The sequence below is a fragment of the Aedes albopictus genome, chromosome 3 (assembly GCF_035046485.1).
Source record: "Aedes albopictus strain Foshan chromosome 3, AalbF5, whole genome shotgun sequence".
Lineage (NCBI taxonomy): Eukaryota > Metazoa > Arthropoda > Insecta > Diptera > Culicidae > Aedes > Aedes albopictus.
Window position 1 is genome coordinate 428,733,986 of NC_085138.1, and position 22,671 is coordinate 428,756,656.

A 22,671-nucleotide genomic window follows, 5' to 3' on the forward strand; every position below is an offset into this window, starting at 1 on the left:
GCAATTTCAATTTTTTATGGTGCAATTTAATTTTTCTATGGAGCAATATTCAATTTTCTATGGGTACAATTTTAATTTTTTATGGAGCATTTGCATTTTTCTATGGAACATTTGTATATTATTATGGAGCATTTCAGTATTATTTATTGATGCAAAATTTCACTTTTAATGAGAAAATTTTATGTCTTACCGGTACATTTTTTATAAAATATGGAACGTTTTGAATTATTTATGGGTAATATTGCACATTTTCATGGAACATATGTTCTTTCTTTATGGAGCACTTTTTGATTTTCTATGGAGCGTTTCTATTTGTTTATGGGTGCATTAAATAGGCTGCCATTTTTTTTAGGAAGTACTCCGCAGATTTTTGCAGAAATTCTTTATGGAAAAACATAAAAATACTGGAGGAATGGTTCAAGGGTTCCCTGAAGAAATTTCCAAAGGAATCACCTGTGGAGATACCTGTGTATATTCCATTATTTTTTTTTCAAAAGTTAATAAATTCTGTTCTTCTTTGGTAGAACCACCTCCTCAATAAATTTGAAATAAGTCCATTTTGGAAAAAGAGCGATTTTTTAACTATATGTATTTTTTATTTGCGAAATTGTACTTCAGAGGAACATAACATAAAAAGCGGTTCTTCAAAAATGCCTTTTTTCCTTTCCTCAAATGTGTCGCACACAATGTTTTAAGCATACGAATTACCCGTACGGGGAGGGGGAGGGGGGGGGGGGGGGAGGGAATGGGAGAGTATGGAAAACTCCCATTTTTTGCGTGACGTTATTAATGGATGCGCTCTCTGCGGTAATTCCCAAGAAATTATTTTCTGTAAGAATATCCAATGTAACAGGGAAATAATCATTAAAAACACTACAAATGCGTCTTGCCCCACGTTGGGCGACACAATCTGACAACTATTACCCGAAGCCTACAAATGCTCATTTTTAGTTCCCGTGTCAGGCCCGTTTGTGTGCTGATACAAAAATAAAATGGAACATTACAAATGCACAAAACATAACATAAATTATGCCCACACTCTTGAAAAAATAGGAATTTACACGTGATGTAAACCATCAACGTACGTAAACATTTCATGACTGAATGGCAAATTTGACTCAACTTTACATCCATCATGTAAGTTCGAGCTGGTTGCACAAAATGTCAACAAACCTATCTGACCAGGTACGTGGAAACAGTTTCACATTTATCGGCTATCTCACAACTCTGTGATACGCCCGAGTGGTAAAGTCCATGCCTCTCAATCAGCGCACCAGTGTTCGAATCCAGTTCATTATTTACATTCATATGTTTCATCTGTCGATTCGGTTTTAGCGATTACTAGCTCGATTTTATTTGTGATAGAAAATGTAAATTTGTGTGAAACGGGCCGCTCCTTTTATGTGCATCCAAGTGAACTTAATTTTACCTGATTTTTTTCTAAGAGTGCAGTCATCCATATGGATAACGAAGTTCGAACCCAGGATGACGAGGTTTCATTGAAGTTTTTGGTCCATCAGTCATCCTAGAATTGTATTTCGTTTGGCAGTTCGCCTTTTAGTTCGCAGCATCTGTTGCTGCATTCATAGCTTGTTTTGCTCTAGGAATTTCTAATCCTAACAGCACAAGACCGTCTGCCGTTTGATGTCCATGTTAGGGGACGGCTTGCGTGTTTTGTGCTGGATCGGTGCCCGAAATTACTGGTGCGCTATAAATGCGCATTAAAATTCAAGGACAGATGCACAAACCATAGTATAACATACAAATTAACTGACACAATGTTCACAACTATTTACACAGCAAATAATTTTGTAATATCCAGGTGCGTAATTTTTGGCGATGTATCCATATTTTCGAACCTAATTTCATTCGGTTACATCGTTTTCCAACAATTATCACACTCACCATGTACACCCTAGTTTCCACCGAAAGTGTCAACAAACCCATTCCAGCAGCTTACCTAGAAACAGTATTATATTTATCACCCACCTTTCAGCTCGGTGAAATAGCCGAGAGGTCAGGGATATGCCTCACAATCAACGGATCATTGTTTGAATCTATGCCGATATTTTACTTATATATGATTCATCTATCGATTCGGTTCTAGCGATTGCTTGACCCACTTTCAAGCTGCGGCGGCTAATTTGCTGCGTGGAAAGAATGTAATCTGTACATCAATTTAACGACGTGACTGATGTGCAGCAAAAATAATGTGATATCACAAGATTTTTTTTTGCTGTGTACAAACGTAACAGAGGTTCTTTTGATTTTTTTTAGAGAAATTTCTGAAGAAATGAGAGAATCCTCGGGGAATGCCTGAAAAGAACCCCAGGAGAAATGTACAGAGAATTTCCTGAAGGACCACTCGAAGCACCAACAAAAATTTCAAAAAGCATTCCTATAAAACAAATTACAAATTTCTGGAGGAATTGTCAGAATAATGCATTAGAACATGATCACTAGAGATCTTTATCTATTTAGCCAAATCTACTTCCATAAAAGATTTCGCAAGAAATTCTGGAGAAAGAAAAGGTCAGAAATAATACAAAAAAGTCTAAAATGTCCCAGATAGTGTCCAGTAGTTTGCCCGAACGGCGTTTGGTTAATTGCCGTCTTGCTGAAAGGGATTTTGGCCGAATTATGATCAAAAGAATTTAGAGGCGCAGACAAACACTGAGTAACATTTTAGCAACTAATATTATCGTCACAAATAGGGTCTGGGACCATTTGGGCAGCGGGACCTATTTTGGGCACAACTCAATCAATTTTGAACCAATTGACATAATTTTTGGGACACGATCAGATAAGTTCAGAGGTCCTAGAACCCATTTCCTTCTTTTAATCATAGTAACTGCTAGTTTTACCATTAACGACAGACTTTTTAGAATCCCAAAATGGCCGCCCCCATGGGATTCTTTTTAATTATACTGATTTTTTTTATTTGTTTTTATTTTTATTTTTTTTTCTTATACTGATACAGAAAACAGTGTCTTGATTACCTAATTTCATACTCCCTTTTCCGTCAAATGCCATTTGGATAAACAACGTTCGGTCAAATGACCCGGAACCGTCCCAGAATAACATCATGTCCCAAGAAAGTATGTACATCAGTAGCTTCAAGGGAACTCCGTTGATTTATGAGCATTATGGCGAGGTTTTCAACATTCTAGGTAATTTTACTGAATGCAAATGAGTGATCAGAATACTCAGCGTGTCACAAATCACCAATTTTTCCTGTAAAATTGAAGATTACAGAATGGCATATCTATCAGCTTCAACTTCACCGAAGACCTGTTTAACCCTAGTAGAATGTTTGGGTCAATATGACCCAGACAGGCACGCTGAACGTGCACTATACCATCGTGCTCCAAAAATCCCAAGGAAAAACCTAACATCTTAGAAGGTAGACTTTACATATACTGGCGTGAGTGAGAAATGGACAAATTGAGGTGAAATTTGCGAAAAAGTTACTCGTCCTCTCGGTGAGACTCGAACTCACGACTCCTACTCACTAGACAGGCGCGTTGCCGCTACGCCACGAGAAGACTCGAAGACGTAGCTGCTAACCTGAATTCAAGTTCAACACAAAATTCCGAGGTTATCTTTTCCACAGATTGCACCCCTTTCGGATGGAAATGAGATGTACATCCACACTACGCATATATTGTATATGTAAAGCCTCTTCGACACAGTCGTCGATGAGAGGTGTGTGGACTTCCAACACACAAAAACAATGCGCTCTCGCCTAGGCTTTACATATACAATATATGCGTAGTGTGGATGTACATCTCATTTCCATCCGAAAGGGGTGCAATCTGTGGAAAAGATAACCTCGGAATTTTGTGTTGAACTTGAATTCAGGTTAGCAGCTACGTCTTCGAGTCTTCTCGTGGCGTAGCGGCAACGCGCCTGTCTAGTGAGTAGGAGTCGTGAGTTCGAGTCTCACCGAGAGGACGAGTAACTTTTTCGCAAATTTCACCTCAATTTGTCCATTTCTCACTCACGCCAGTATATGTAAAGTCTAGCTTTTGGAATAAAGTAAAACTTCCATTCGGCTGGTTAAGCCGCAAAAATCGATAATTAATTAATTTAATTATATCTTAGAAGGGTTCAATAGGACGCTTCATTATTTAATTATTGATTTCACCTAATCATGACTACAATATTTTACTGCGAAATGCAGTGATGCCAATCGAATACTTTTATCAAGAGTTTTACCATCATTATCAAAGATTTTCATTTTGGATGAAAATATGATTACGAATCAAATTAGTGATGTGAAGGAAAATCATGTTAAAATAGTTATTTATACATCCTTACAAGTTGTACACTTACCTCTGCACACCGCTGGACGGATGTCTGAAAAGTTTCTCCCGGCTGGCGCACAATCCATTACAAAGCAGTTTTTCGCCTGTAATCCTGAATCCCACCGCATAAATTACCCATTGTGCTGCTGAGAAATGTTGTTTCCGAGGAGCCTTCCTATTAACGCGAGCACTGTTGAATACCCGGCATTGCTCGGTCCGTTGAATGCCAACTCGTTAAGATCACGATGCATAGGCATAGCAATTCTTAATTTATAAAACTAAACCATGATTTTTTATGACGTTCTTTTTCAGCAATCGCCATCGAACAGATACTGTCTCTCTGCTGCCAGGAAGGCGAAGAGTGGGGTACCCAGCACAGGTTGTGTTCCAGTTTCAACAACACGTTGGAGATTGTACCGGGAGAGCTTCGGGGTCTGTGTCTGTCCACGGTGGAAATCTGCTGCTCGAAGCAGCACAAGATCTACAAATGCACGGAGGGTCAAATCGCTGCCCGGCAGGGTCTCAGCTGTTCGCTCAAGGATGGCCAATCGGGATCGGAGTTCTACACGGTAAGTAGATCGGAGTTAAGTGGTGAGACAGATTGCACTTTGTTTTCGACAATAACGATAACAGCATCTGCCGGTAGGACTGCTGTGAAGCTTGCAAAATCGGTCTGGTGGTGGGATCCAGCTCGAGCAAGTGTTCGGTGGAACCGTTCGCCTTCGGAAGCCCGTGGGATGAAGTCTACGATGGATGTTGCAGGGATATAAAGCAAGGAGATGACACGTTCATTCTGAACGAAGAAGATGAGAGTAAGTATATGACAGTTGAATTTTCTTGCACATGCTCAACCATGCAAATTTTGTAATTCTGTTTCGAAAAAACGACACTTTGACATTTTAGGATGGTTTTGGCCTTATCCCATAGAATTGTCAACAAATTCTTTGCCAGTTCTGATCAACAGGCTGGATCAATGGTGAACGCTATGCGTTATAAAACGGCAAAAGGTTATTGCAACCATAGCAATTTGCAAATGCTCCATAGAAAACTAAAAAGTGTTCCGTAAAGAATGAATAAATGTAGAGTAAAGGGGGGCAAAAGTTCGAGTGGGACAAGAGTTTCTTTCGAAGTTTTTGAGCTCAATTCAAATTATTTCTTTCGGGTGTCAAGGTTGTTCGAACCCTTTTTGAAAAAGAGTCTTTCACTCCAAAAATTATGAAAATTGATCAATATTTCGAAAAGTTATGACAAATGTTGGTTTTTGATCAAAAAATTGTAACATGCGATGGTCCTTCCAAAGCATGGAATGGAATTGTAATGAAATCGAATTGGATGTTTTATTTTGGGGCGTAACTAGGTAGGGTAGCAAACCACTTGGGCAGCGGCCGGTATTTTGGGCACTCTTCGCTATAACTCAGTCAATTCCAAACCAATTAACTTGAAATTTTGTACACGGCTAGATACTATACGTATCTCAGCGCGTTCCAAAAATTGTGTCAATTGGTTCAGAATTGGCTGAGTTATAGCAGAAAAGTGCCCAAAATAGGACCCCTGCCGAGATGGTTCCACTTCCCTACATTTTGAAGATGCTTTAGCATGTATAACATTTTGCAAAAAAGATTTGGAAATCATATTTTACACATAGTGGGGCAAAAGTTCGAGTCATGTGGCAACTTTAGGTATAAACCTTAAAATCTGCGAAATGTACATATTATTACTAAGAGTAATGGAATTAGAGAGAAAATTGAGCATGAGCATGAGCATAGATGACCGCACAATTCGTAGTTGCTACTCCGTGATTGACCAGAGCAATCGAAATTGCACAAGGAACCAATGAATAGGGCTTGGGACTAGCTTACTATTCTCAATGTACACAGGTCGAGAGCTCTCAACTTTAATAGGGTCAATAACGGCGCCGGCCACGTCCTTACGGTCATCGAGGATGGAAGGGAATGTTAGTAAGACAAACGTTGTTATAAAGACCGCGAATCGCTGCATCCCCACGTTTGTCTCAGGAAGGATTTTTTTGTTAGTAGGGTAAGGTACATTGTTAGTCCGGGAGTCACCTATGGTTGGTGATATGATTTGACAATGGATCAATATACACAAACCGCCGTTAACAACCGACCACTTTTCGACGCAAGAACTAGCCAAAAAGAAAATTCTATCGCGCGTCTCCACTCCACTAGGGAGCAGAAACCTTTAGTCTATTCCACACAGAAATACACTGAACGCGACTCACTTGTCGGCGCCCGGATTTTTTTCTCGAGCGGCGAACCCGAAGTAACATTTGTCACTCTTTTGTGTAAATGCAAAAAATGAAAGAAAATATTTATTATCAACTAAAAGTGTATTGGAAACTAGCGCCGAAGGGAAGCGAAAAATTCGGAACCGACTCGAACCACGGCGCGCGCACACTCGTCCCGTCTTCGGAGCCCCGCAGAGGGAAGAGGAAAAAAAAATCGCAAAAATCTAGCAAAGCGAGCGCGCGAAACTTTGCTGCTGCCGAACTACCGCACACTACTGACTGCTTGGCGTCCCGTCGTCGGAGCCCCGCAGAGAGAAGAGGAAAAAAAAAATCGCAAAAATATAGCAAAGCGAGCGCGCGAAACTTTGCTGCTGCCGAACTATCGCACACTACTGACTGCTTGGCGTCCCGTCGTCGGAGCCCCGCAGAGGGAAGAGGAAAAAAAAATCGCAAAAATCTAGCAAGGCGAGCGCGCGAAACTTTGCTGCTGCCGAACTACCGCACACTACTGACTGCTTGGCGTCCCGTCGTCGGAGCCCCGCAGAGAGAAGAGGAAAAAAAAATCGCAAAAATCTAGCAAAGCGAGCGCGCGAAACTTTGCTGCTGCCGAACTACCGCACACTACTGACTGCTTGGCGTCCCGTCGTCGGAGCCCCGCAGAGGGAAGAGGAAAAAAAAATCGCAAAAATCTAGCAAGGCGAGCGCGCGAAACTTTGCTGCTGCCGAACTACCGCACACTACTGACTGCTTGGCGTCCCGTCGTCGGAGCCCCGCAGAGGGAAGAGGAAAAAAATCGCAAAAATCTAGCAAAGCGAGCGCGCGAAACTTTGCTGCTGCCGAACTACCGCACACTACGGACTGCTTGGCGTCCCGTCGTCGGAGCCCCGCAGAGGGAAGAGGAAAAAAAATCGCAAAAATCTAGCAAGGCGAGCGCGCGAAACTTTGCTGCTGCCGAACTACCGCACACTACTGACTGCTTGGCGTCCCGTCGTCGGAGCCCCGCAGAGGGAAGAGGAAAAAAAATCGCAAAAATCTAGCAAAGCGAGCGCGCGAAACTTTGCTGCTGCCGAACTACCGCACACTACTGACTGCTTGGCGTCCCGTCGTCGGAGCCCCGCAGAGGGAAGAGGAAAAAAAAATCGCAAAAATCTAGCAAGGCGAGCGCGCGAAACTTTGCTGCTGCCGAACTACCGCACACTACTCGGAATTAGAGAGAAAATTCGATTAAAGTTGAAAAAAATGTTGTTTTATCTGAATTTGGCGGAAAACTACTAATTTTTGGTGTAGTAAATTTAACCCTGATTTGGGTAAAATCCAGATCGAATTTTTAAGTGTATTCCAGTTCCAACATCAAATATTAAGTGGTTTCAGGTAAAGGGTGATACGGTCAAAATTTGGTCACACAATTTTTTTCATAACTTTAGACTTTGGTGTACGCAGCTGATTTTTGGACCAGTAATGCTACATTATATGTAGCGGTTCTATAACATTTACCCGAAAAACATTTACCCGAAAGACATTTACCCGAATGACATTTACCCGAACGTCATTTACCCGAATGCGACAAATACTCGAATGCGACAAATACCCGAATGCGACATTTACCCGAATGCGACATTTACCCGAATACGACATTTACCCAAATGCGACACTTAACCGAAAAAATAAAAAAAAATGTGTTTTTGATCCCCATATGATTTGTCAATAATAAATATGTTATGGCCCGGTATCATATAGCAGGCTTTGGTTAGACCTAATAATCATCAGACTGAGTGATCATCATGTACTCTGGTATAGGACTAACTGGCTGTCACAATGCTATTTTAATCGAAGGTCTTTTGTTGATATTCTGTTCTTTTACGGCTCCATCCAATTAGCCCGAACGCCAATCCGAATCAATCAGGAGGTCGCCCAAAAAATGCAAAATTAGCTACTTATATACACGATCACAAACTGGCAGCCATACCGCAAGTATTATCAACTTCTTCTAAGATTTGCCTTCTTTTCAAAATAGGCTGTTCTTTCGAATTTACATTGTCCACCCGTAAACTGTTGATGAGTTGGTCGGCTGGTACTGGCTAAACTGGTAATTTCTCCATATAATGTATTCATTCTTTCCATAAGAGGCTACTTTTGCGAGTTGGAGTTGAAATGTTATTTAGTTTGTTGCGGACGAACTACTAACTGCATAGGAGACCCGTGAATCCATATTTCTATCTATATCCTTTAGGGAACTATTATACATATCTATCGGGGTGATGACCCATTCGGGGGAATGGCTTTTGGAATAATGTCCTATTCGAGATGAACTAGCCTAAGGTTAAAAATCTCGCTAATACAGACAAAAAAAAACTATTCGAGGTTATGATGGCATTCGGGGCAAGGGGGTAGAGTTTCTTTAACAGACATTGTATCACTGTGTTGTTTGGTGGCCAAACTATTACCTATCCTTCGGAGATTTTCCCTTCTCTTCAAAGGCTGTTCTTTCGAGTTGCACTGCTGCATATTTTGTAGGCGTTCGAACTACTAACTGCACAACAAACATTGTTGCTGTACAATAGAAGAATAAGTCAATCATAAGCTTAATTTTTGAAATTTTGATTGAATAAGCTGTTATTCAGCTACCATTATTGTTAGTTGGGATGCATATAAGTTTTGTCCTTGTTTCGATTATATGATGTTCTTTTAAATTACACTCTTACGTGATTGAGTGATGGATTCCAAGCCTACATCTAAGATTTTTTCCTTCTTTTAATAATGGGATGTTCTGTTTGGTGAACAATCTGCAAAATTTTCTGTCAAATATTATTTTCTAATGATATGTTGATTTTCCGAGGGCTGTTTCTAATCGTTTCGAACTAATGACACCTTGGCCTACAAACAGAGATTTCCCCTTCTTTAAATCATAAACTGTTCTTTGCTTATCAAAAGAACAGCATATGAATCTAAGAAGGGTAAATATCTAGAGTGAACGCTAACAGCGTTAACATAACAAATGTAAGCTGCAGTTATGTGTTTTATTCAAGCATATGCCCTGTGAATTCCTATCGTGGATCATTTCAGGGAAAATTTGATAAAATGGGTTCTTGAGGAATATCAAAATGCTTTTCTGATCCACAATACAAAATAATACATGCACTTTTTAAATAGAAGAAAATAAGTGAACTTTATTCACAAAATCACAATTTGTGCATAGTAATAAACTATTCGGGTAAATGTCGCTCGGGTAAGTGTCGCATTCGGGTAAGTGTCGCATTCGGGTAAATGTCGCGTTCGGGTAAATGTCGCATTCGGGTATTTGGCATTCGGGTATATGTTACATTCGGGTAAATGGTTTTCGGGTAAATGTCTTTCGGGTAAATGGCTTTCGGGTAAATGTTATAGAATCTATGTAGCTTATACAGTAAGGTGGGGCAAAAGTTCGACCCTAGTTGAAAATTCATTTTTTTTTGAAAAAGTCGAAGCAAATAAAAATAAATGAATACCGTGTGCCGATTCTACCATCCATGAGCTAAAATTTTGCTGAACAAAGTTACGCCAAATGTCTTTTCAATTTTGAGTTACAACACCTTTTGTATGTGTGCGTCTTTTTCGAACTCTTGCCCCACCACTGGGGCAAAAGTTCGAATCTAGTGTTTGTGGGATTTCGCTAACCGTAGCACTCTATTTTGACACTTTGGTAATAGAAATGATTGAAACCAATTAATATTTGATGTTGGAACTGGAATACACTTTAAAGTTCGATCTGGATTTTACCCAAATCTGGGTTAAATTTACTACACCAAAAATTAGTAGTTTTCCGCCAAATTTAGATAAAACAACAAATTTTTTCAACTTTGATCGCATTTTCTCACTAATTCCATCATTTATAGAGATAATATGTACATTTTACACAATTTTAGGTTTTTACCTGAAGTTGCCACATGACTTGAACTTTTGCCCCACAATTCGAACTTTTGCCCCACTATGGGTAAAATATGATTTCCAAATCTTTTTTGCAAAAAGTTATACATGCTAAAGCATCTTCAAAATATACCTAGTTACGCCCCAAAATAAAAGACCGAGTTCAATTTGATTACAATTCCAATCCATGTGTTGGAAGGACCATCGCAAATTACATTTTTTTGATCAAAAATCAACATTTTGTCATAACTATTCGAAACATTGATCAATTTTCATAATTTTTGGAGTGAAAGACTCTTTTTCAATAAGGTTTCGAACAACCTTGACACCCGAAAGAAATAATTTGAATTGCGCTCAAAAACTTCAAAAGAAATTCTTGCCCCACTCGAACTTTTGCCCCACTTTACTCTACCATAATATTTTCATCAAAATCGATTAAGTATTGGTTGATATATAGATAAAACCATCGACCTACCTTTTTAAAATTTTGTACAAAGGCGCTCCATAGTAAATTTTCGGAAATTTAAGGTCAGTAAAGCACAATTTTGATTATAGAACTACCAATACTGCTCCGATTTTTATCAAAATTTTACAGTATAATACTATTATGAAAATATGTTCTTAGTAAAATTTTGAGCCATTTTGTATGAATACTTTCAAAGTTGTAGCAGGTTGAATATGAAAAAAACTGACCGGGTGCCACTTAAGCAAATATAACTTTGTAACGGCTGGATCAAATTGAATGAAATTTTTACACAACATTTTGATATGTATACTTCACATACAGAAAAATTTTCATTGAAATCGGTTAAGCATCTCTGGCTCTATAAATAAAACAGTAAAAATGTGTTCTTATTTGTGAATCCTCTTTGCACAAAATTTTAAAATTGCAGATCTCAGGGTTCAACAATATCTCCGCAAATACTAGACCGATTTTGATGAAAATTTTATGGTACAAGCTACATATAATGTAAATTACTGATCAAAAAATCAGCTGTTTTGAAGTACGCAGTCTAAAGTTATGAAAAAAATTGTGTGACCAAAATTTGACTTGACTTGACAAAATTTGAAAAAATTTCACCACCTAAACAAATATAACTTTGTAACGGCTGGATCAAATTGAATGAAATTTTTACACAACATTTTGATATGTATACTTAATATATAGAAAAAATTTCATTGAAATTGGTTCAGTATTTCTGGCTCTATAAATAAAAGAGTAAAAATGTGTTCTTATTTTTTAATCCTCTTTGTACAACTTTTTAAAATTGCAGTTTTCAGGATTCACAATATCTCCGCAAATACTAAACCGATTTTGATGAAAATTGTATGGTATAAGCTACATATAATGTACCGTTACTGGTCCAAAAATCAGCTGTTTTGGTGTTCGCAGTCTCAAGTTATGAAACAAACTGTGTGACCAAATTTTGACCGTATCACCCTTTATTCCTATAACCAAAGTGTCAAAATAATGTGCTACGGTTAGCGAAATTCCACAAACACTAGATTCGAACTTTTGCCCCAGTGGTGGAGCAAGAGTTCGTGTAAAACACACACACATACAAAAAGTGTTGTAACTCAAAATTGGAGAGACATTTGGTGTAACTTTGTTCAACAAAATTTTAGCTCAAAGATGGTAGAATCACCAAACGGTATTTATTTATTTTTATCTACTTCGATTTTTTGAAATAGGTTGAATTTTCGACTAGGGTCGAACTTTTACCCCACCTTACTCTACCATAAAAATGTGCAATAATGCTCATAAATAATAGAAAACGTTCCATACTTTTTAGAAAATGTACCAGTAAAACATAAAATTTCCTCAATGTAAGTAAAATTTTGCACCAATTAATAATACTGATATGCTCCATAACAAAATACAAATGCTCCAGAAAAAAATAAAATTGCACCATAGAAAATAGATAAATACACCATGTTTAGCATTTAACAACTCTTCTTTTCTTCAGTTGTCCGTGGGACACTTTTCCCAGCGGCCAGCGGGTTGTTTGCACTTCTTTCGCAATTCCACTTTAATCTGTGATAGATTCACTCCCCCGGGGCACTGTACGAGCGGACAAGAATAATCCCGTGCTGAACCGTCGCAAATGGTACACGCGAAAAAAAAAACCGTTCTGATAAACGTGAACAAATATACACCGTGAACTAGAACTAGTTCCAGCTGTCAATATGGTCGTTCTAGAGAACGTGAAATCTAGTTCACGGTGTACATGTCTTATTGTTGTTATCACTGCCATGCATGCATTGCATAGTTCCCGTTGCCGTGACTGGAAGTGCACGTATATCGGAACGGATTTTTTTTTGCGTGTAGCTTTCGGATACCACAGAACCGAATAATGGGTAGTAGGGGAACAGAGCCCAAAATGCCAAGATGGGGTAAAATGGCCCAACTCATAAAATCATTCCTGTATGGGACTTGATCATTGCTATAGGTGGATGGTGTCAAGATATGTTTGCATCGAACATTATTCTAGAAGCTAGGCCACCAAACCCACGAAAAATGTTTAGATTTCCCAAAGAAAATTGGCAACTTCCGGTTTTTCGTGCTTGCATGTGTGGTTTTCTGGTGATTTTATTACCAGCCAAGTGTTTCCAACGAGATTGAGGCACACATGGAGACGCATGGTTGTTGATGTGTTCGCTTTCTATGTTAGGAGTCATTCAAATATTACGATCATCGTTTTGCAGGGAGGGGGGTAACACTCCATTTATTGAGTTTACGAAAAAAGCGGGACAGAGGGGGGGAAAGGAGTCGGAAATGCCCGAAAACTGATGGACGTAATGTTTGAATGTTTTTATGAAGTGGCATCTTACCCCATGGCAGATGGTCGTTTTGCACCACTTCTGTTTTACGCATCAGTTTTTAAATTCGCTAAAAATCAATTAAAATGCAATAGTTTAGTGAATAGTTTTGCTGAAGTATCGAGCAAATATTGTCTAGTTGCTGTTATTACTTTGAAAGCCTAACAAATGAGGCTAATTCTGGAGGAACATTTGAAAAGGGCCCAAGAGGTCTTGTGTCTTTTTTTTAAAACGCTCCGTAGGGCATAACAGCAGCCCGCCCACGCAAATGAACACCGTTATCCGAAAGATCGATGTTTGCTCTATCTGATAACGGTCTTAGTTTTTGCGAATAAGCTGAGGGGGGTTCAGGAGCGACGTGTGAAGTCATTGTTTACCAATGCTTGTATGCCCTTTTCAAATGTTGCTCCAGAATTATCATTGACCCTACGCAGATCGCAAGAAATTTCTTGACCTATCCCGATGCGTGGGAAATTCAGGCAAGGAATCGCACAAGAAATAAGGAAGCGTCGCTTTATTCTGGATCCTAGTACGGAGATGAAACGAAACGTCAAATCAAATGGGGCTTGCTGTGTCAAATTTCTTGACCATTCCGCTCACGGAAAAATAATGCACTGAACGAAAATTACTTGAGCGATTCCGTTTGAAGTGCATACCTCGCATAAGACCGGAATACGTGTAAACGCGGCTGGATGCGAAATTCAACTCTTTATTGTTTTGTCTCTTATACTACTATTTACATGGAGGTTTTTACACAGTGTGTTGGTGTGGACTTTTTTGGGTGTTAAATTCATTGTGTTTTATGTGACGAGTGTGTTTATAAATGTATTAGGAAATATCATTCTAAAATTATGTTAGTTTTAAACACACCATAACATTATCAAACTGCACCATAAAACATATGATTTTCCCCATAAACAATTGACAATTCCCCATAACTTTGAACTTCTGCACCACTGAAGTAGCGTAATGTGAAGAAGTATAGAATAATACGAATTTAAATTATGACAATATGGACAATTTTCATTTTTTCTGAAGCATTTCATATTTTATATGGTGCAGTTTGATAATATTATTGGAGCATTTATCTATTTTCTATGATGTAATTTTAATTTTTTATGGTGCAATTTGATTTTTCTATGGAGCAATATTCAATTTTCTATAGGCACAATTTTCATTTTTTATGGATCATTTCTAATTCATTATGGAGCATTTGTATTTTATTATGGTGCATTTTTGATTTATTTATAGATGCAACGTTGCACTTTTAATGAGAAAATTTTATGTTTAACCGGTACGTTTTCTATAAAGTATGGAACGATTTCAATTGTTTATGGGTAATATTGCACATTTTCATGGAACATAACATTTGCATTAAAAAAAATGGACTTTTCTCGCCAATTTTTCATGAAGTTGTTTTACACTAAAGAGTCATATTTAAACATTTTCCCCGATTTTACAACTTGTTTACTATTTCCATTCCAATTTTCATAACGATATATGCATTAATTGTGGAGTTATTCCAATAAATGTGATACCATGTTGAAAAATTTCACGTTATTCCCAATGATTTTCTACTGAGGGCATATATTGCATTTCAGTGTACCTCTGTGCTCCATTGAGATAAAATTGCTCAAAAATTTGTACGAGTATATCTTTGCATGGTTGATGAAAATATATGAAAAACTTAGATGATTGTGATCATTTCACATTATACTGGGACTTTGAAGTAGGGTGGCACTTTTAAGAAAATTCGGTCACATCATATTTCTTTTTGGGTAACAAAATTTCCTTTAAAAATTGGTAAACTATTGCATCAATTGCACCAAATGTTCACGAGAGATATAGTTATTCATTCGGGAACATAATAGGGGTGATTATATTCTGTTTTGGGAGTGGAAGCTCAGGTAAAATATTATCTCCTGGGCGCCCATTAAAAACACCACCCCCGGCGAAGACTGGCGCTCGAGCCTAGCTATTAAGCACTGTAGTTGGAGGAAATGCCAATGCAGAACCCGTAGCTTCCGGGAAGGTAAGCCCAGCTCCCTGGGTTAGTGGGTTGGTGTCAGGCCCTGCGAGCCAGCCGTAAAAAATACTAGCTCCGGAAAATCAACAAGAGAAGAATGCGAACCGATACCAATGGCGACGACCACAGCGACGAAAAGGGACTTGCGATTGGAAGCTCGGTACGTGGAACTGCAGATCTCTCAACTTCATCGGGAGCACCCGCATACTCGCCGATATACTGAAGGACCGCGGATTCGGAATCGTAGCGCTGCAGGAGGTGTGATGGACAGGATCTATGGTGCGAACGTTTAGAGGTAATCATACCATCTACCAGAGTTGCGGCAACACACGTGAGCTGGGAACAGCTTTTATAGTGATGGGCGACATGCAGAGGCGCGTGATCGGTTGGTGGCCGATCGACGAAAGAATGTGCAGGTTGAGGATCAAGGGCCGATTCTTCAACATTAGCATAATAAACGTGCACAGCCCTCACTCCGGAAGCACTGATGATGACAAGGACGCATTTTACGCGCAGCTCGAACGCGAGTACGACCGTTGCCCAAACCACGACGTCAAGATCATCATAGGGGATTTAAACACTCAGGTAGGCCAGGAGGAGGAATTCAGACCGACGATTGGAAAGTTCAGCGCCCACCAGCTGACGAACGAAAATGGCCTACGCCTCATCGATTTCGCCGCCTCCAAGAGCATGGCCATTCGTAGCACCTTCTTCCAGCACAGCCTCCCTTATCGTTACACCTGGAGATCACCACAACAAACGGAATCGCAAATCGACCACGTTCTGATTGATGGACGGCCCTTCTCCGACATTATCGACGTCAGGACCTATCGTGCCGCTAATATCGACTCTGATCACTACCTGGTGATGGTTAAACTGCGCCCAAAACTCTCCGTTATTAACAACGTACATTACCGGCGGCCGCCCCGGTACGATCTAGAGCGACTGAAGCAACCGGATGTCGCCACCGCATACGCGCAGAATCTCGAGGCAGCGTTGCCGGACGAGGGTGTGCTCGATGTGGCCCCTCTAGAGGACTGCTGGAGTACAGTCAAAGCAGCCATCAACAACGCAGCCGAGAGCACTATCGGGTTCGTAGAACGGAGTCGACGAAACGATTGATTCGACGAGGAGTGCAGAGCGGTCGTGGAGGAGAAGGAAGCAGCACGGGCGGTAATGCTGCAACATGGAACCCGACAGAATGTGGAGCGATATAGACTGAAGCGGAAGCAGCAGACCCGTCTCTTCCGGGAGAAAAAGCGCCGCCTGGAAGAAGCGGAGTGCGAGGAAATGGAACTGCTGTGCCGTTCACAGGAAACACGCAAGTTCTACCAGAAGCTCAACGCATCCCGCAAAGGCTACGTGCCGCAAGCCGAAATCTGCAGGGATAAGGACGGGAGCCTCCTGACGGACAAACGTGAGGTGATCGACAGGTGGAAGCAGCACTTCGACGAGCACCTGAATGGCGAAGAGAATGTAGGCACGGAGGACCAAGGCAGCGGAGGAAATGACTATGTTGGTGCAGCAGAGGACGGGAATGAACCAACTCCCACGCTGAGGGAAGTTTAGGATGCCATCCACCAGCTCAAAAACAACAAAGCGGCTGGTAAGGACGGTATCGCAGCAGAACTCATCAAGATGGGCCCGGAAAAGTTGGCCACCTGTCTGCACCAGTTAGTAGTCAAGATCTGGGAAACCGAACAGCTACCGGAGGAGTGGAAGGAAGGGATAATCTGTCCCATACACAAGAAAGGCGACAAGTTAATGTGTGAGAACTTTCGAGCGATCACCATTTTGAATGCCGCCTACAAAGTGCTATCCCAGATCATCTTCCGTCGTCTTTCACCTAAAGTAAATGAGTTCGTGGGAAGTTACCAAGCCGGTTTCATCGATGGCCGGTCGACAACGGACCAGATCTTCACCGTACGGCAAATCCTCCAGAAATGCCGTGAATACCAGGTCCCAACGCATCACCTGTTCATCGACTTCAAAGCGGCATACGACAGTATCGACCGCAAAGAGCTATGGAAAATTATGGACGAGAACAGCTTTCCCGGGAAGCTGACTAGACTGATAAGAGCAACGATAGACGGTGTGCAGAACAGCGTAAGGATTTCGGGTGAACTATCCAGTTCATTTGAATCTCGACGGGAACTACGACAAGGTGATGGACTTTCCTGCCTACTATTCAACATCGCCCTGGAAGGTGTTATGCGACGAGCCGGGCTCAACAGCCGGGGTACGATCGTCACGAAATCCAGCCAATTTGTCTGTTTTGCGGATGACATGGATATTATTGCTAGAACATTTGGAACGGTGGCAGAACTGTACACCCGCCTGAAACGCGAAGCAGCAAAGGCCGGACTGGTGGTGAATGCGGCTAAGACAAAGTACATGTTGGTAGGTGGGACTGAGCGAGACAGGACAAGCCTTGGCAGCAATGTTACGATAGACGGGGATACTTTCGAGGTGGTAGAAGAATTCGTCTACCTCGGTTCCTTGCTAACGGCTGACAATAACGTGAGCCGTGAAATACGAAGGCGCATCATCAGTGGATGTCGTGCCTACTATGGGCTCCAGAAGAAACTGCGGTCAAAAAAGATTCACCCCCGCACCAAATGTACCATGTACAAGACGTTAATAAGACCGGTGGTTCTCTACGGACACGAGACATGGACGATGCTCGAGGCGGACCTGCAAGCACTCGGAGTTTTCGAGTGACGCGTGCTAAGTACAATCTTCGGCGGTGTGCAGGAGAACGGTGTGTGGTGGAGAAGGATGAACCACGAGCTCGCTGCACTTTACGGCGAACTCAGCATCCAGAAAGTGGCTAAAGCCGGAAGGATACGATGGGCAGGGCATTTTGCAAGAATGCCGGACAACAACCCTGCAAAGTTGGTGTTTGCTAACCATCCGGTTGGTACAAGAAGGCGTGGAGCGCAGAGAGCACGATGGGCGGACCAGGTAGAGCGTGATCTGGCGAGTGTTGGGCGTGACCGACGTTGGAGAGCTGAAGCTGCAAATCGAGTATTATGGCGGCAAATTGTTGATTCAGTATTATCATGAATTTGATGTTAACTAAATAAATGAAATATTCTGTTTTGACATGGCTCTCCAACGATGTTTAGCATGATAAAATTATAAGTCGAAATTTGCTGTTTTTTGACACTTGGGGCAACATGGAATTCTTATTTCTCAAAAGTTTCTCGATAATTTCGAAGTGTTAATTGATAAGAAGAAGTTAAATAAGGATTATACGCAACTAAATATGTAATAGTTTTCACAGACATATAGCTCAAAACGGTAAAAATATCGAAAAATATGCCAACACGTTTGTTTTCGACTACTGTAACCAACATCCTCACTAACTTTAATAAAACTGCGTTTAAAGGTCTGTACCAATTTTTTAGCATAACCAATAAATGCTGTTAGTAAACAAAAATAACAACTTGTTTATATTTAGCTTATACAATTTTCTAGCTCACTTCGAAAAAAGTCCATTTTTTTAATGCAAACGTTATGTTCATTCTTTACGGAGCGCGTTTTGATTTTCTATGGAGCGTTTTTAGCTTCTTATGGGTGCAATAAATAGGCTGCCGTTATAAAACCACTTAGACTTTTACAAAGGAGGGGGTCTGAGCAAATCCTCCGTTGTAAAAAATTCTTGTGTGGTCGAGATAACCACAACGTCTACGTGGTATGAACAACCCCAAAGTTAGTTTTTGTCATAGCTTTTATTTTTTTCAACTGCACACATTCAATTGCATCAGCGGAGCACTTTTTGGCCAATACAAAAAACCCTTTCATAAAGACTTGTCTGCTTTTCATTGCACTGCTGCACTCCCGTTTTTATATTCCCTGCAGACAATCTTTGCGGTCGCTTTGAAAATCTTTGCTCGCAGATTTGCGAAAACACGGAAGCCGGTTCGTACATGTGCCGTTGCCATCCTGGCTACACGCTGCTTGATGACCGGAAAACCTGCGCCCAAATTACGTCCGAGGATGAAAACGAAATCTCATCGGCGGAGATTTTGGATAGTTCCGAGTAAGTATCCAACCAGCCACGATGGGAAGTTTTATTGTCTTATAATGAGCAAATTTTCCGCTTCGCTGAATCAGTTGTCGACGTGGCTATGAGAAAGACCAACGGACAGGTGAGTGCGTCGATGTGGATGAGTGCGAAACCGGTGAAGCCACCTGCGATACCCACAATCAGGTTTGTATGAATCTTGAAGGCAGTTACCGGTGCTTGGACATTCAGGATGTCAAGTGCGATGCTGGATACCGCTACGACCGCAAGGCAGGAAAATGTGAAGGTATGTTTGAAGCAGGATGACATCATTATCTAACATTATGCTCTGCAATGCAACACTTGCTATCGCAAACGACCACGGGATTCATATTGACACCTATCTTTCATAACTATAATTGTAACTCATTTCCACCCTGGTACAGAAACGCTCTACACACTATCTCTTCTATCTCTTGCCATTCTCGTTTAGATATAAATGAATGCTTAGAGGGAACTGATGCTTGCAATAGGGAAACCCAGCACTGCCTGAACGGGCGCGGAAATTACACCTGCCAGAACAAGGCGGTGGAAACGTGCTTGCCCGGGTTCATCTACGATAGTGCCAGCAAGGCATGTGAAGGTTTGAACATTGCTTTTTTTCGCACCACTGACTGACTGTCGAGCCAACCACCACAACTCCTCGCTATCTAATCATCGTTCCGATTTTTTCCCTTCTCCTTCTGGATCTGTTGGCTTTCAAGTGCACTCCAATGTGACGTTTTACTTCCCAGAGGGGAAAACACTTTCATCACACTTTGCCTTTGTTTCGTCCTTTGAAACCCAGATATCGACGAGTGCGAGGACCAAGCGGCCTGTGACGAAGGCTTCCAGTGCGTCAACATAAAAGGCTCGTACGACTGTATCGCCGTGGTGAAAAACTATCCACTGTGAGTAATCGGTGCTGCACCCGATACATAGCATACATATCCGAGGCGATCAACTGTGGCAATTTAATTGATGAGGTTTTGTGAATCATTCCAGCCCGACGAAGAAGAAGGTCGAATCCTGTGCACCGGGTTTTAGACGCCACAACGAGCAGTGTGTAGGTGAGTGCTGGGAGTTAACGGTGCATGCCGTATATCAGGTTAGGTTAGCTATGATCGATATCGTTTTTAGATGTCTTTCGGTATATCGAGTCTTTTCTATTGAAAGTGAAAAAGCCATTGAACTTAAGTGAGCCTTTTCCAGTGTCTTTTAACATTTTGGAATATTGTTGAAAACAATTATCATAGGAAACATGTAGCGTAGACGTGTTCACTTTTTTCCACAGGTGCTCTCTGATTCAAAGGTTACAATCAAACCTTATTCCAATCAAACACTGATACAAAACTTCAGTCAAACAAACAAATAGAAATCGCGTCAAACTGATTTTGTATATTTAAAATTGTATAATATTGGAAAGCATATACGATGAGAAGAATTTGATTCGATACCATTTTACCATTGTATGGTATTGTTAAATGGTATCTCAAAAACATGTGCTTTGTTATTAGTGGAGCTTTCCATTGCTGACTAAATGTCAACATTTCTGAGATTTCGGAAAAAATGGTTCTATTCTGACCCTTAACCTCATTATATGTATAACATTTTTTAGCATTAGCATTAGCATTAGCATTAAGCGAGTCGCACAAATTCGTAGGTGGTACAGTCCTAGACCGCTGTTATGAGGGTTGCCTCCTTCCCGTCCGAACCAAAGCACAAAGATGTGGGACTAATATCTGACTCTTAGACAAGACTGACGCAATCCTCCAATGATCGAGCACTGTCATGGCCACGTCCTTGCGACTGCTGAGGAATGGGAAAGGATGGTTAGTTTTGGATACCTATGAAAAATGTAGACAACTCTACGATCTCTCAGGCCTAGGTGTCACGGGATTGTTAGGTTGTTGTTAGTGGAAGGGTTAACTCCAAAGGATACGCTTGGTCAACGTTCAGGCACACCTTGTTAGACTGCTTTGAATCAGTTGTTTGCCCAATTCATCCTGTGTCCTCGTCATCTTGGTTGGATTACTAGCTACATATTAGTGATACGCTCGCCACAGTTACATATTTTTATAATATGATTTATATCATACGATAAATTTACGTGAATCCTGCTGAAATAAAATATTAATTAGCAGCGCCCTAAAACAAAATAAACTACAAAACACAAAAAAGTGAATCAAACTTTGATCTTGGAATATTTATAAATACGGTAAATATCAAGATCAACATTTGATTTGGTAGATCTTACACCGCAACGCACCATTCTAAGGTGATCTACCCACGTTACGGGTCACATTACTGTATAACATTTTTTTCCCAAATATTTGTAATTTTGATATTTTTAGATATTTTAGCTATTTTTTAGAAATTAGATGCAACGGATATGGACGCGACCAGAGTCATTATTGGCTTCATCCATTAACTCCTTCAAGGCTTCTTTCAGAAATTCCTTCAAGTATTCTGCCAAGACTGCCTCCTCATATTTTCTCAAGAAGGTTTTCTAGGTTTCCTTCAAGAATTTTTGTATTTTCTCCAAGGATTTCTTCTGCAATCTTTTCAAAAATGCCCACAGGAAATTCCCCAAGAAAAGCTTAAAACTAGCTCTTGTAAATTAAAAAAAAAACTTAGGTAAACTAAATTTAAATTCCACTAAAACTTTATCCAGGATAATAAATTGAATTCCGGGAGGAGCCTTTGGAAAGATTCCAGAAGAGTTATTGTGAGAATTACTTCAACAGCTCCTGAAGAGACGAAAATACTTTTTTTTCGAAGACACAGTGTGCGTTGACAAATTGAGAGGTGGAGCCTCGTAGCCGTGCGGTTAGGGTCACCAAGCTTATAATCGCACCATGCTATGGGGTGAGGGTTCGATTCCCGCTTCGGGCGTTGAAACTTTTCGTGAGAATAGTTTCTTCCCCGTTTCCACTGGTGCATGCTCCGTTGTCCGTTGTCTAATGTTAAGTTTAAAACAGTCTGTACAGCCGAAAGCTGAAGACGTTGTCCGTGTCTTTAAAAAAAAAATGTGAAAATACAACTTGTTTTGGTGGGATTCGAACCGGCGACTCCATATCGCTAGTCCGGCGCTTTAACCAACTAATCACAGAACAAATTACGATTCTGTGAAATAGAAAGTCAAAGTGGATTCGAAGGACCACCCTAACTGGGTCCATCTTTCACAACTTTATCTCTCTTTCGGCTTAGATGTCTTGAAAAATTCACTGCAAAAGTCCACAGTAAAACCCCGGAGGATTCTTTTAATATTGCTTGGAAGATTGCCTGCTTTTTTTTTCAAAAATTCTTGAACGAGTCG

The 22,671-nt window shown here is 40.7% G+C and overlaps 1 protein-coding gene across 7 annotated transcripts in view; it reads left to right on the plus strand.

Annotated features, from left to right (window-relative positions):
• LOC109621451 (fibulin-1) overlaps positions 1 to 22,671 on the plus strand; it is a 106,832-nt gene that overhangs the window by 57,449 nt on the left and 26,712 nt on the right. For 5 of the 7 annotated variants that reach the window (XM_029875839.2, XM_062856474.1, XM_029875841.2 and 2 more), the window contains exons 3-9: positions 4,620 to 4,876; positions 4,954 to 5,119; positions 19,169 to 19,349; positions 19,424 to 19,620; positions 19,807 to 19,956; positions 20,161 to 20,263; positions 20,358 to 20,422. In XM_029875839.2, the coding sequence (XP_029731699.1) occupies positions 4,620 to 4,876; positions 4,954 to 5,119; positions 19,169 to 19,349; positions 19,424 to 19,620; positions 19,807 to 19,956; positions 20,161 to 20,263; positions 20,358 to 20,422 (1,119 nt within the window). Of the gene's footprint in view, positions 1 to 4,619; positions 4,877 to 4,940; positions 5,120 to 19,168; positions 19,350 to 19,423; positions 19,621 to 19,806; positions 19,957 to 20,160; positions 20,264 to 20,357; positions 20,423 to 22,671 lie in introns of those variants that run through there. The other 2 variants (XM_029875845.2, XM_029875843.2) reach the window with 2 other exon arrangements.